The sequence below is a fragment of the Podarcis erhardii genome (assembly GCF_964252035.2).
Source record: "Podarcis erhardii genome assembly, chromosome: 8".
In the NCBI taxonomy this organism is placed as follows: domain Eukaryota; kingdom Metazoa; phylum Chordata; class Lepidosauria; order Squamata; family Lacertidae; genus Podarcis; species Podarcis erhardii.
In genome coordinates this window covers 21,307,125-21,321,094 of record NC_138499.1, presented here as the reverse complement: position 1 = coordinate 21,321,094, position 13,970 = coordinate 21,307,125, and the positions used below count along the sequence as shown (strand labels likewise).

At 43.3% G+C, this 13,970-nt stretch overlaps 1 protein-coding gene across 2 annotated transcripts in view; it reads right to left on the bottom strand.

Annotated features, from left to right (window-relative positions):
• Positions 1-560: 560 nt before the first annotated feature.
• Positions 561-13,970, bottom strand: part of LOC309348605 (nardilysin-like) — a 44,935-nt gene continuing 31,525 nt past the window's right edge. The window contains exons 25-31 of one of the 2 annotated variants that reach the window (XM_081874070.1): positions 13,336-13,383; positions 11,980-12,032; positions 10,632-10,715; positions 8,497-8,587; positions 6,959-7,075; positions 5,828-5,917; positions 561-778 (exon numbers count right to left, since the gene is read on the bottom strand). In XM_081874070.1, the coding sequence (XP_081730196.1) occupies positions 584-778; positions 5,828-5,917; positions 6,959-7,075; positions 8,497-8,587; positions 10,632-10,715; positions 11,980-12,032; positions 13,336-13,383 (678 nt within the window). In that variant the 3' untranslated portion in view covers positions 561-583. The remainder of the gene's footprint in view (positions 779-5,827; positions 5,918-6,958; positions 7,076-8,496; positions 8,588-10,631; positions 10,716-11,979; positions 12,033-13,335; positions 13,384-13,970) is intronic. The other variant, XR_014159488.1, reaches the window with a different exon arrangement.

The window sequence follows — 13,970 nt, the reverse complement described above, 5'->3', positions numbered from 1 at the left end:
TAAAGAGCATGAAATCCACTCTCGACTTCGAATATATTTCAACTTACCAGACATCAAACTCCGCCACAATCGCTCCTTTCAAACTCCCAATTCCCCACAGGCCTCAATGGTCAGTGCAAGGGCTCCTGGGATTGTATTTGCAAAGGTTCATGGGTTTTCTGTTTTCATGACTCCCCCCCCCTTATATTTTTAAAGTCACTTCCTGGTTCAGCATGATGTGTGTGTGCCTGGCTGTGCGTCAGTTGGATGTGTGTACATTGGGTGTTGCCCGTACTGGGGGCACTGTGCTGTTCTTAGAGTTTTCTCAGAGATTTCCCAGTCATTTTGCTACCTGAGCCCTTTTCACACTTCCCCCCACAAAACGCTCTGCATACTGAACAAGGTGGAGACAAAATAAGAGACAATATGGCAAAGGTGGACTTCCAGATGTTGGTGGACTTCCAGATGTTGATGGACTTCCATCTCCCATCATTTTTAGCCAGCGCAGCTAATGATCTGGTTTCAGCAGAATGTGGAGAGCCACAGGTGCAGCACTATGAAAGCACGACACATATGCAACCTTGAGGCTAAAGCTGATGATGGTTTATTTTAGTATCTTGTGGTAAGGAAGAACGTTAAGCGTTGAGGTGAAGGCCCGTATGTCCATAACAGAAGGGAGATTCAGCAGAGGGGAGGAGGGGAGGAATGTTAGTTCAGCTGTTTTGCCAAAGAAATTCCCCTGAACGCTGTAGGTGCGTGAGAAATCCGTGTTCCCTTCCTGTTTGCCATAGCCAACCACCTGTGAATTCAAAGGCCAAGCAGTTACCAAAGCAGCAAACACCTGGGGTCTAAAAGTTCAGAGTCTGGTCTCCTGCAAGCACAATCCCGACATCATGTTAATTATGTCATTTCTGACAGGTTTCCTATCAACCGATGATACGTGAACTAACTGTAGGCACACTTTTGCATATGACAAACTTGGCACAAACATCTGGGTTACTGCAAAATGGTTTCCTGCTGTACAAATTCAGTAAGCAGACAGCAAGCTTGCAGGGGAGATGGTGGCATAGGTTTGTTTTGGCAAGCAGCGTTGCACATTATCTTATACAGTGGTACCTCAGGTTACATATGCTTCAGGTTCCAGACACTTCAGGTTACAGACTCCGCTAACCCAGAAATAGTACCTCGGATTAAGAACTTTGCTTCAGGATGAGAACAGAAATTGTGCTCCGGCAGCACAGCAGCAGCAGGAGGCGCCACTGGCTAAAGTGGTTCTTCAGGTTAAGAACAGTTTCAGGTTAAGAACGGACCTCCGGAATGAATTACTTAACCCGAGGTACCACTGTAAACAGAAAGTTGCTGCTTGGGTAATATTGGGTGCTTGAAGTCAATTTGGAGATGAATGTATCGGATTTCACTTCAGATGGCAAGCAGCACAGTGCAAAATCCCTAAAACAAACTCCACCTCCAAACTTTATCTAGTACAGTCATACCTTGGGTTAAAGACGCTTCGGCTTAAATCTTTTCAGGTTGTGTCCCGTGGCGACCTGGAAGTACCGGAAAGGGTTACTTCCGGGTTTCACTGCTTGTGCATGTGCAGACGCTCAAAATGACATCACGTGCATGCGCAGAAGCAGCAAGTCACGACCCACGCACGCGCAGATGCAGGTTGCATTCTGCTCATGTTGTGAACGGGGCTCCGGAATGGATCCTGTTTGCAACCAGAGGTACCACTGTAATGTAGAACCCTAATAGTCAAAATTGTGCCCTCCAGGTGTGGCTCATCTACATGTCCAGTTGTCCCTCTACGCTGGCCACACTGGCTGGAGCTAATCATAGAACTGTAGAGTTGGAAGGGACCCTGAGAATCATCTAGTCCAACCCTCTGCAACACAGGAATATGCAGCTGTCCCATACAGGAATTGAACCTGCAACCTTGGCATTGTCAGCTCTACCAACTGAGCTATCTCAGTGCTTTTTAATGGGAGGTGAAGTGTGGCAACATCTAGAGGGAACCACTTGGCAAACCTTGAGATAGCATGTTAAATGTAGGAACTTTAATATTTGAGATTGACTTCTAATACACTGCAGACCTTATTGAGAGAAAAATGAAGATCTCATCACTTTTGTTTGGATTTAAGACAATTAAATCCCCATGAAACAAACAAACAGCTGAGAAGATAGCAAACCTGTAAAAGTAAGGAGCATTTCCTTAATGAGTTCAGATGACTGTGGTTTTTAAGAAAGCCAAAGGTCATGAGATGGAAGAAACATTGATCAAATCTCAAAAATAACCAAATCAGTGTTGTACAGCTCTGACTGCAAACATAAGGATTTTGAGTAGGTAGTATGGAATATTTGTTGATTTTTATTTGTGTGTGTGAGCGTGGCGTATGTGTCATAGCTCAGAGACAGGACACCTGCTTTCCATGCAGAAGAATCTTTGGCATCTCCAGGCAGGGCTGGGAGAGGCTCCTGTTTAAAATCCTAAAGGGCTGCTGCCAGCCAGTGTCGACAATGCTGAGCTAGATGGATCAGGGGTCTGACTTGGCATAAGGGATTTTCTTATGGTCCAGAGTTGTGAATTTTAGTGTGGTGTGTGTCTGTGTTAATGAGTTGCAATCTCTGTTCTTCTAAATATCCAAAGCAGAACCTACAGTACTAATCTCCCCATGCTTCCACAGGCAGGGAGACATGCGTCCTCCCCACAAGGGAAATGTGCAAGTTCTTCTTCTTCTGATATTACAAAACAGGAAGCATAAGTGTGAAATTGTGCAAGAGAACAGGAAGTACATCTCATAATGATGCTTCCAGGTCACCATACCAGAGGCTCAAAGCTACAAAGGGGGCAAGATTCCATAAGTCTAGAATTACAGGTTCTGCTGTCAAGCGGTTAGCAGATGTTTCATTCTTAGTGTAACAGAAGAATGTGTGAGAGAAGGATTGGCAGCAGGGGAGTGTGATGGAATGGTGGGTGGTGACTGAGTGACAGGCGGACCAAGACTTTGCCTAACAATGACAGTTAGGGAGCTAGATAGTTGGACAAAGTTGAAGGAAGAGTAGGAAGAAGATGGAGAGTTATCAGAGACAATGAAGACGCAGGTAAAAAGATGGGGAGTTAGGACAGGTGATAAAGAGGGATGTCAGGTATCTTATAACTGCTATTTGTTAGTTCTTTACCAAACAAGTTGCTCTTGCTGTTCTTTTCCACAAATACACATTTTCAATTATTGAATGTGTCCTAGATCTGGAGGATTTTAGATTAGACAGGGGAAGCCGATGTGGTGCCCTCCATTTCCCGTCAGAGCCAGCCAGCTTGGCTGATGGTTAAGGATGATGGAAGTTGTAGTCTAGCAACATCTGCAAGGCACCTGTTGGCTATCCCTGGGTTAGGGCATCGTCCCCTGTGCTGGCTTTGAATGACACAGACAAGTAAATAAAAGGAGAGTCTTCCTACTGCTCTCTGTAAATCAGTAGCACACAGTAAGTTATTGAGGGAAGCCTGGACTCAAGGGCCAAGGTATAATAAGGGACTAGAATGCCACTGTTTCTATCCATCTATAGGCAAAAGCAAGAGAGGGACAATGGATGTTGCTCTTACCATTTTATAGTAAGCTACATTCCAGCCATGCTAAAGCCAGGGGTTTCTACAATCACTCAAACACACAAATGCCTCTCCAACTAGGTAAGCAGAAGGCCTTACCTAGGCCACATTCTAGGTAGTCCAAAGCATTCAAGGAAGGCATGAAACAGGTTTGAGTGAGAAATGAGGGGGGAGGAGTCCAAGGGCCAGACAGAGAGGCGTTCGACCCCCAGGACTTCAGTTCCCCATCCCTGATATATATATATATATATATATATATGCAGGTTTTGGTGTCCTCGGGTGTCTTCCCGTGTACACGGGAAGACACCCGAGGACACCAAAACCTGCATTCCTGTACCCGTGAAAATCTACGAAAGCATATATATATATATATATATATATATATATATATATATATATGCAGGTTTTGGTGTCCTCGGGTGTCTTCCCGTGTAAAAGTTGGGGTGTCTAGGCGACGTTTCGACGAGGTCTCACTCGTCATCTTCAGGCTGGTGCTTTCGGCTTCTTGTTACTGGAACAGAGCAGGATCTCAGTGTTTGAGTTCCTATAAATACTGTAGAGGGGGTGTGGTGTATAGCCTCCAATGTTCTGGGCAGAGAGGAAGTTCCCAGACTAGTGTGCCTTTTCTTCTTTTGTTCCTTAATTACTTGAGAGATATCTTGAGTGATTTCTTGAGTGATATCCTGAGTACCACTTAGGTGGGTCATTAGGTGTGGATTAGTTGCTAAAGTCTTTGTGTCTTGACCTCTTGAACTTTGTGAAGAGTTTTCATGAGAAGATGGCTGTACTGTACTTAGTTGTGCTCTGGCTTGGCTTCGTGTATAGGGGCGAGCTGTGGTTTTGTGGCTTGTGTCAGCCAGATCTGTGTAGGGATTGCAGGGGGGTGCAGCATCCGGAGGTGCCACCATGGATTGGCTACTGGATGGTGTCTGTAATTCATCTGTGGAGAGGGTCTGGGTTTGGGTCTGGTGTGGTTGATTGGTGTTGGCGTTCTGTGTGCCTCTGGATCTGTGTGCCCTCCTTCCTTATATCAAGGGCACTACAGATAAAATTAGCAAAATCCTCCATAAACACAATATCAAAACAGCCTTTTGCACCAACCAAAAAATAGCCAATATCCTCAGAAACCCCAAGGATAAAATCCAGTTGGAAAACCAAGGGATCTATGAAATACCCTGCAAAGTCTGCCCAGCCACGTACATTGGACAAACAAACAGACGAATAAATGCACGTATCGCAGAACACAAGAATGCCGTCAAAAAAGAAGAAAAAACTTCCTCTCTTTTCCAACACATGAAAGAAACAGGACACGAAATTAATTTTGCAGATTCCAAATTGCTCTTTAACACGGAACATCACCACAAGAGAATAATCATGGAAGCCATCGAGATAGAGAAACACCCTCACAACATGAACAAGCGTGACGACACATCCCGCTTGTCAGACATCTGGAAATTAGCCCTCCCCACAAAAACTGACACCAGATCCAGAGGCACACAGAACGCCAACACCAATCAACCACACCAGACCCAAACCCAGACCCTCTCCACAGATGAATTACAGACACCATCCAGTAGCCAATCCATGGTGGCACCTCCGGATGCTGCACCCCCCTGCAATCCCTACACAGATCTGGCTGACACAAGCCACAAAACCACAGCTCGCCCCTATACACGAAGCCAAGCCAGAGCACAACTAAGTACAGTACAGCCATCTTCTCATGAAAACTCTTCACAAAGTTCAAGAGGTCAAGACACAAAGACTTTAGCAACTAATCCACACCTAATGACCCACCTAAGTGGTACTCAGGATATCACTCAAGAAATCACTCAAGATATCTCTCAAGTAATTAAGGAACAAAAGAAGAAAAGGCACACTAGCCTGGGAACTTCCTCTCTGCCCAGAACATTGGAGGCTATACACCACACCCCCTCTACAGTATTTATAGGAACTCAAACACTGAGATCCTGCTCTGTTCCAGTAACAAGAAGCCGAAAGCACCAGCCTGAAGATGACGAGTGAGACCTCGTCGAAACGTCGCCTAGACACCCCAACTTTTACACGGGAAGACACCCGAGGACACCAAAACCTGCATTCCTGTACCCGTGAAAATCTACGAAAGCATATATATATATATATATATATATATATATATATATATATGGCATCCATTGATACTCCCTCCCATAGGTTCCATATCTATCTGAGAGAGAGCACACATACTCTGATTTCAGGTATACTCACATGGGTGCTCAGCACTCGTTTGTTCTTGCCCCTGAATCCTAGGAACCAGTCAAGCAAATGGGATTTTCTAAAGCTCTTCAGGGCTACAATCTATAAGCCATAAAGAAAGAGAGCTTCTTAGGACAGATACACACTCCTTTGTGTCCTCCATCCAACAAGCAAGAGACATTATCAGACACATACCAGACAGGCAAAAACTCTCAAGAAGGGTGCAAAGTAGGACTGTGGCCAAGGAGGAGGCTTAGCTTGGTTGGGAAGGGCAAGACAGAGAGACCCAGAGGACCACATTTTGGACCCTGGAACTGAGGCTCACCACCCCTGATATAGACCTAAAACAAAATGCAGATATTGCCCTAGGAGGAGTGTATGAGCATTATAAATGAGCACCATTACATAAATCCCTCCATAGTTTCTTCTCCCTTTCCCCAAAGTAGAGATAAACCTTGAACCATCTTATACGGGATAGTTTATCTTGCAGTCCTATGCCCATTGACTTGGAAAGAATGCCAGTTGAAAGGCTTGATCTGGATTTATTAAGAAAAATATAAGGGATATGCTACACATCAGTTCGGCTGTTTACAAGGATTCTCATTTTGGAATCCGCCCAGCGCAACTGTTCCAACAGTCCCATACACTCGTCACAATGTATAAACTCACATTAGCAAGCTTAGCAGAACAGTCACCCCAGCTTGGGGCAGATGGGAGGCAAGCTAGATGTTGATTCCTACAAGTGAGAGAAAATCTGACACCAATTTAAGAAATTTCCCCCTGTAACCACATTTTGGGATCTTGAAGATCTCAAGGCACAGCTGCCTCACACATGACAAACACTGAGAGAACATTCAAGTAGTAAACGAGCTGTTCATTTTCACTTGTGAAGAGCTGTGTGTTAATTTTTTTTTTTTTTTTTGCTTTGTTTTGCCATAGCATAATTCAGTTAGGAAGCCTAGATCTCAGGTCTCCCCTTTTGGCCTTGTCAGCACCATGTAGGCAATCACACACAGTCAGCCCAGTCCCACAAAGGCAATAAACCACCCCCCTCCATTTTATGGACCAGGAGCAAAGCCACTTAACGATTACAACAAACAATTAACAAGAGACGAAGACGGGTAGCGTTTTACTATTTACTACCTCTCGGGCAAGTCTGTCAAACACGTACTGCTGAGTAAGCACTTCGTTCCAGTTCCTGTCCACCTCTTCCCCAAGATGGGCATCGTCAGTTTGCTTAAGCTTTATGAGAGCTGAGACCTGTAAAACATGTGGCTCCTGTAGGAATGTCTCTGCTTTTGACAAAGTTCTGTTTCCAAAAAGCAAAACTTGCCCATTGCCATGAATGTTTGTTTCTCGTTCCAAGGCGTGCACTCCTTTTTATGCTCTGATCCAATGAACAGGCAGGCAAAATATGTGGCTCCATGCAGCAATGGATAGGCACAGAGAAACAGCAAAATTATGGTGTGGCAGCAATCTATTTGACCTTTATAGCTGAACTTAGGGCTTGTCCATTCTTCTGCTTGTCTCAGTGCTTTCCCCCAGGAAAACCTACACTTTAGCACTGAATTAGAGCAAACCAGGTATGATGTTAACATATGAGAGTGCTGGAGGTGAAATAGTTAAACATGTTACCCAATCAGGACCCATGGGGTGGAGTCAGAGGGACTATAAAATAAGCTCTGGGAGGGGCAAAGGGAGGAGTTCGTTGGGAGGTTAGATGGAGTGGGAGTGAATTGGGATAGAGTTTGTGGGTAGGTTGAGTTAGTGTAGTGAAATAAGCTGAGTCAGGAACAGTTAGGGGTAGGAAGACAAGTAAATATCTGAGAGGTGGTTTAGTGAGTGAGAGCAGGTAGTGGAAGTTATAGGTCTGGATAGGCACCCCACATTTGTAATTGACGGATACCGTTTATGAAACCACACGCTTGTTGGACTGCAACAAATAAACAGAAGTTTATCTTCCAATTTAACCCTGGCTGGACTCAGTATTGTACCAGGTAGGGCCTGGGTGGTGGCAGCGAGAAATAAAGTGGTGGCACAGGGATCAATAGATGGTGAAACATCTGGGGACCCTGTGTGATCGCCATACCAGGTATCCAGCAGATTGATGTTTGCGCCAATTCAGTGGTAAAGAGCAGGCTTTCCAAGGGAAAGTGGTGGGGAAATGGAAAACAGCTCGGACCCAGGAATAGAAAGCACAGGACAAGCAGACAACCTCTTGGATCCATAATTCAAGGCAAGGGACAAGTGTAGTGTATATGATCCTTTGTTGGTTGCTGGCATCCATCTGTCTTGAGAGACAATGGAGTATGCCTCCGAGGGTGAAGTCAAACTGCTATGTTAGCAGCACCAAAGTGACCCCCCTAGAGTGCAAGCCTGGGCAGTGTGTGTTTAGAGGTCCTGGGCTGCCCAGACGACAATCTCCCACCTTGGCCTCACTTATGTGGTCAAAGGAAATCAGAGCAATACGTCTGGCACCAGCTTGGCTGCAGGAGTTGCCGGAAGGAGGTGTACAAGGTGCCATCCAACTCTCTTAGGGACTCCACTCCAGATTTGCGTAGGGTTTACTCCTTTGCCTTATTTTCTCTTGAAGATGTCCCACAAGATGTCCAAGATAAATGCTCAGGTGCCTAAACCAGTCTGGATGCAATGCACAACGTAAAACAAGCCACAAGTCTTACCTGAGCAGAGAACTCATCTTCAGTTAATTTCCGGAGTTTTTCTTCAAAGTGCACAAAGAACTCTTCTATTTTTTTATCAACAAATTCAGTGCTAAAAGTTATCAAGGGCATCAAGAAGAAGTTTAGTTGTTATTGACCTAACCCCTTATGTGCCCACATGACCTCTTAGATTTGCATAACTGGCACTTTTACACGTGCCACATGATATATGTACATTCTGCAACAAATTGAGGGCATGGCAGGTGCCACTCTTGGGAACTCCCTTCCCATTGATAGCAGGCAATTAACTGTCTTCACTGTATGTTTTCCATGCCCGCTAGTAACATTTTCTTTTCCGTAAGTGCATAATTTTTGCATGCCATATTAACATGTAGTTTTTTAGTCGGTAACATTGTTTTTATATTAATGGCTTTTTTAAAAATGTAACGTGTCTTTATTTAATTAAGTTATTTATATACCACTCAATAACTGAAGTTTCTGTATGGTCCTTTGTTTTAGGAAGCGGTGCATGCATTTTGTTAGAGGAAATAAAATTTCACATAGGAATTCACAAAGATTGAATTCCGCAGCAAGCATCCCAAAAAGGAAGCAAAGGGACCAACAAGAAACCAGAGTGTCCTGAAGCTTTTGGTATATCATGCACCTGCTAAGCCTGGGGAGACTGAATCTGACAGGCCTCAAATGAAAAATAATAGTAGCACTTATGTGGAATGTATTGCATTCAACAAAGGTAATCTTTTACAGCTGGTTAATTAAGATAACAGTTTCTCTCAGGCAAACAATAGGGAACTCATTTGTTGCTTGAAGATTCATCTCAAATGCACTGCCTGAATATAAACATTCTCAGGTTCTTTATATTACCAGCAATGAGCATATTTTCACAAGCAAGAGCTTCATAAAAAAAAAAAGAAAGCAACAGTGATGGCTGGTGATCTTGGTTCAGCTAATTGATTAATTATGACAGCTACTCAATTGAGACTTTAAAATCTAAGAATCGTATTTACAGCACATAGAAGAAACAGGTGTTTTAAATTCTGGGGGTGACAGCTGTACACATTTGGAAACTGAAACTTGGTTTTTAACACGCTGCAATAAGACCAGGACAGGCAATCAAGCCGGGGGGTTGTGGTGTGGAATCCAGGATTTCGTTTTTCTAGCTTTTTTGCTTGAAAAACACTGGGTCCTTTAGGTTAGATTCAGCCTTTGCCTTTCAAGATCCTTCTATGCCATGGAAGGTTGCTTCCACTGAATGTAGGGGAGGCAACATTTTCTTATTATTTCCCCACCATTAAGTCTGAGCTCTTCTACATTTGTTTCAAAGCAACATATGAAATAAAGGATTTTATGAACTATATAGTCTTATAAAGTCTACCTTTATTAGACAGCTCCCAATCTGGCTAAAGTCCAATGTGCTATTAAGGCAATTGGACTTACGTTAACCACAATGGCTGTGTTGGACCAATAACACCTGAACTTCTGGTGTCCCCTCATGCAGCCATTTCACTGTTCCCATCACCTATCTGAACAAACAAGCCAGGATGTTTTCATTCTACCAGCCTTGAAAAACGGTTTGTGTGCCTGTTTGTTTTCTATAGGTTGGGCAACCTCTCAAGATATCGTCACCAAGCTTGTCACAAGGACTCCTGAAGTGGTGTTTGTTGTTGATGTTTGGGTGCTCACCACCAGTTTGAATCAAGATGGCGGACCCAAATGTCACTTTGTTGTGACATTGTCCATTTCTTTGGCATAGGCACAGCCAGCCGAATCTTGAGATATCCTGGCCAAACTCATTGTTCCTTTAGTTTTTAGCGTGATTAATTGTACCTGCCTCCAGGCCACAGACAATTCATGTAGAAAAGCTTATACAAGGAAACACATAATGTAAACATAAGCAAATGCATCTTGCAAAAGACACTAAGATTCTCAAGCGCTTTGGAAGAGAGCAGTAGAAACATTATTAATGGGGAATTATGGGACATACAATGCACCTTGGCTGCAGTTTATACTCTAAACATGTCATATCTGTTTTGGAAAAGTGCAGGCCTATGCAGAGCCCTAGAATGTTCAGAGCCCTAGGATGGAAACAATAATATTAAATTTAACTGCTCTTGAAAAAATATTAATAGGCGACTTACTTATATTTGGTTGCCTGTGTTGTTACGGTAACAGAGAAACCCAGGATCCCAGATGTATTTCTTGTGGAAGGGTAGACATGGTAGCTTAAATCAAAGGAAAAGAATAACATTCCACAAGCACAAGTCATTTTATTCTGATCATTAACAAGTACTAACTAGTATATGGGAGCTATCCATCAAAACCAGTTCTCCCACACGCTCAATTAAAGTGCATGGAAGCAATACTTGGTAGATGGTTCAGATTGCATCATTAGAATTAGTGCTTTAAACCAGTGATTTCATTACTGCCTTTCAATGTGCCAGCTGCCTAAATGGAAGGCACATTTCAAGATTTGTTCTAACTACGTGAGTTGTACTTTTTTTGGGCTAATTCTGTATGCCTTACCGTAACAGTTGTGACATTTGTGACTACAGCATGGCACCATGTATTAAACTGCTTTGGGGATTTTGTGTTTGCATTGTGTCTCCACCAAAACTGAAATTGCTGAACAGCTGGAGAGGCAGGACTTGAAAGGTTTTGGTCCCTGGTTCTTGGTAATGGGATCATGAGAAATTTCGCATGCAGACAAAACCTAGAATGGGCTGGAGTTGGCCCCTGAAGCATCTTTATTTAACTTCCTCCTGCCACTACTATTTCTTTAATACCAGATTTGAATTAGATGTAATAAAGGGTTAGCTCTTAGAGTCATCCATTGGAAGATGATATCCAGCATTACTCATATTTAGAGTAACTTTATTCCCTAAATTTCAGTGGGTTTACTCTGATAATGACTAGGACATTACTCACAGAGCTTTTGGATGCAATATCATCCAAGTCTTCTTGTACTGTTGCCTAATGTGCATTTTGGAAAGGGCCACTGGTGATTTTCTTATTTGGGGCTTCTTTTTTGCAAGCTCATTTACACTTCATTAGTGACTTTACAAGCGTACATGGTGTATATCTGTAAAACCTTTATTGCTGGAATAATAGAATAGTAGGGTCATCTCCAACTCCCTGGGGCTGGACTACAACTCCCATTATCCCTGGGGCTGATGGAAGCTAGGGTCCAACAATATGTGCTGGATACCACATTAACCATCCCTGGGTTAGGGGATACCAGCTGTATTATAGAGCCTGAACATCTCTGAGTTTTGAATTTTTGACTCTCTCCCTTCCCTATGACATGTCTGGACTGGTGAATGAGGGGGCCTCCAAGAATACAGAATTTGGTGACCCCTGGCTTAAACACATTCCATATTTCTATCTATTATTAAATAGCAGGAAGAACTCAGAGAAATCAAGTACTCTGAAATTCTTGTATATGAAGCGATATTTACTGCAAAGCCTTTCTTCAGATGGCAAACTCACCCCAGGGTATTCTTTGTTCGCAAGAAGTCAAAGCATGGCTCCTCCATATGCATCTAAAATGGAACATGATATTTGCAGGGATATTTTCTTTGACCCCAGAAACAAATATTCAAAATACAAGAAACAATAAACCTCAACACGTGTGACTCTTCCCACCCCCTTTTAAAAAGTTACCAGGTATTGAAAACTTACCTTGGCCGACACTCATCATTTGAGAGTATAATAGGGTGCATTTAAAAAGAAATGATTCCATCATCAAGGAGTTCACACAATATTTTATGCCACGCCAACTTTTTGGCAGCCATATGATGCTGCAGCCCAGTGAAGTACAATAAAGGAAAAGGGGAGGGAGGGAAGACTTCAACTGGGGAGCTGTTGTACCCTGGATCCCATCAGGGCTTGGATTATTGTGGCAAACATCTACATGGTATTATGTAGGATGGTGTCGAAACCACAAAAGATGGTGAACAAACCACTTCACTGAGAACAAACTCTTAATACACATTAAACATGAGAAAAGTGAAAAGTAAAGGTAAAGGTAAAGGGACCCCTGACCCTTAGGTCCAGTCATGAACGACTCTGGGGTTGCGGCGCTCATCTCACTTTATTGGCCGAGGGAGCTGGCGTACAGCTTCCAGGTCATGTGGCCAGCAGGACTAAGCTGCTTCTGGCGAACCAGAGCAGTGCACGGAAACGCCGTTTACCTTTCTGCAGGAGCGGTACCTATTTATCTACTTGCACTTTGACGTGCTTTCTAACTGCTAGGTTGGCAGGAGCAGGGACCGAGCAACGGGAGCTCACCTTGTTGTGGGATTCGAACCGCCAACCGTATGATCGGCAGGCAAGTCCTAGGCTCTGTGGTTTAACCCACAGCGCCATACCAGTATTATTATTATTATTATTATTATTATTATTATTATTATTATTATTATTATTTTGCAACTGACTCCAGATCTAGTCTCTAGAGTTTGTGAACTTACCGGTAGTGTAAAACCTGGACTGGAGATGATCCAGACTCTGGAGAACTGGAACACATAAGATGCAACTAGGTTCCCTTACATTACATCCCTCTTTTCTTGCCACTAAACAAAAACTCCCATTGCCATGAGGCTAATTCAACAGACCTACTGAACAAACTGCACTTTACATTAGCTTGTTCCTGAACCTTGGACATTGTGTTTACATAATCAGCAACTGGACAGCATTCTGGGGAAGAAGAAAATGGGCATTCCAATGTGCAGTGGGCAAGGTCCGTCAATGACCAATATGAATGATACACCTTTTTGTTTTGCATTTATTTCACACTTTTCAAAGGATACACTGAAAACCTGAGGATACACATTAAGAAAAGCTTACCACAAGCAGTTCTGTGAGGGAGTAGTCTTTTAAATTCTTTGCACCAGTCTTAAGCAAGAGAGAGAGAAAGAGAAAATGAAACAGAGTCATTAACTGGTCTGTGATTTCTCTATGAACCTGAGAGCTCCATTCAAGTCTCTTAATAGTGAAGAATATGAGTAGTTTTCTAACTTCCTGTCTTTAGGGAGCCTTACCATACCCCCCCCCCCATTTTTGCTAAAGAAGTCCTGTCACACAAAGTTGCCAGTCAACCTAGCTGAACTTGACTTTTGTCCCACACAAACTGTGTGGTTTGGAATGCATTCTGGGGGACAGCTGGTCATGGCTGACAATCTATTTTTCATAGAAGCTTCTTTGTCATGACATTCTCCTCAATGAAAATTTCCAGTCTAGTATCTGGGCCTCTTTTCCTAGAAACCCACGTTTCCTAGAAACAGAGCTTGACAATTACTTTCTTGGAACATTCTCCATGGATTTTCTATGGCATGAATGCCTGTTAGGACACAATTTGGTGTGGGGTGAGAATTTGAAGGAGCAGAGGTGCCTGACAGTGCCAGCCCCACTTCTTGAAATTATGCGAGGGGCAACTAGTCATCCCCAGCTTATATTGATCTGAAAGGAATAGGGTTGAAATT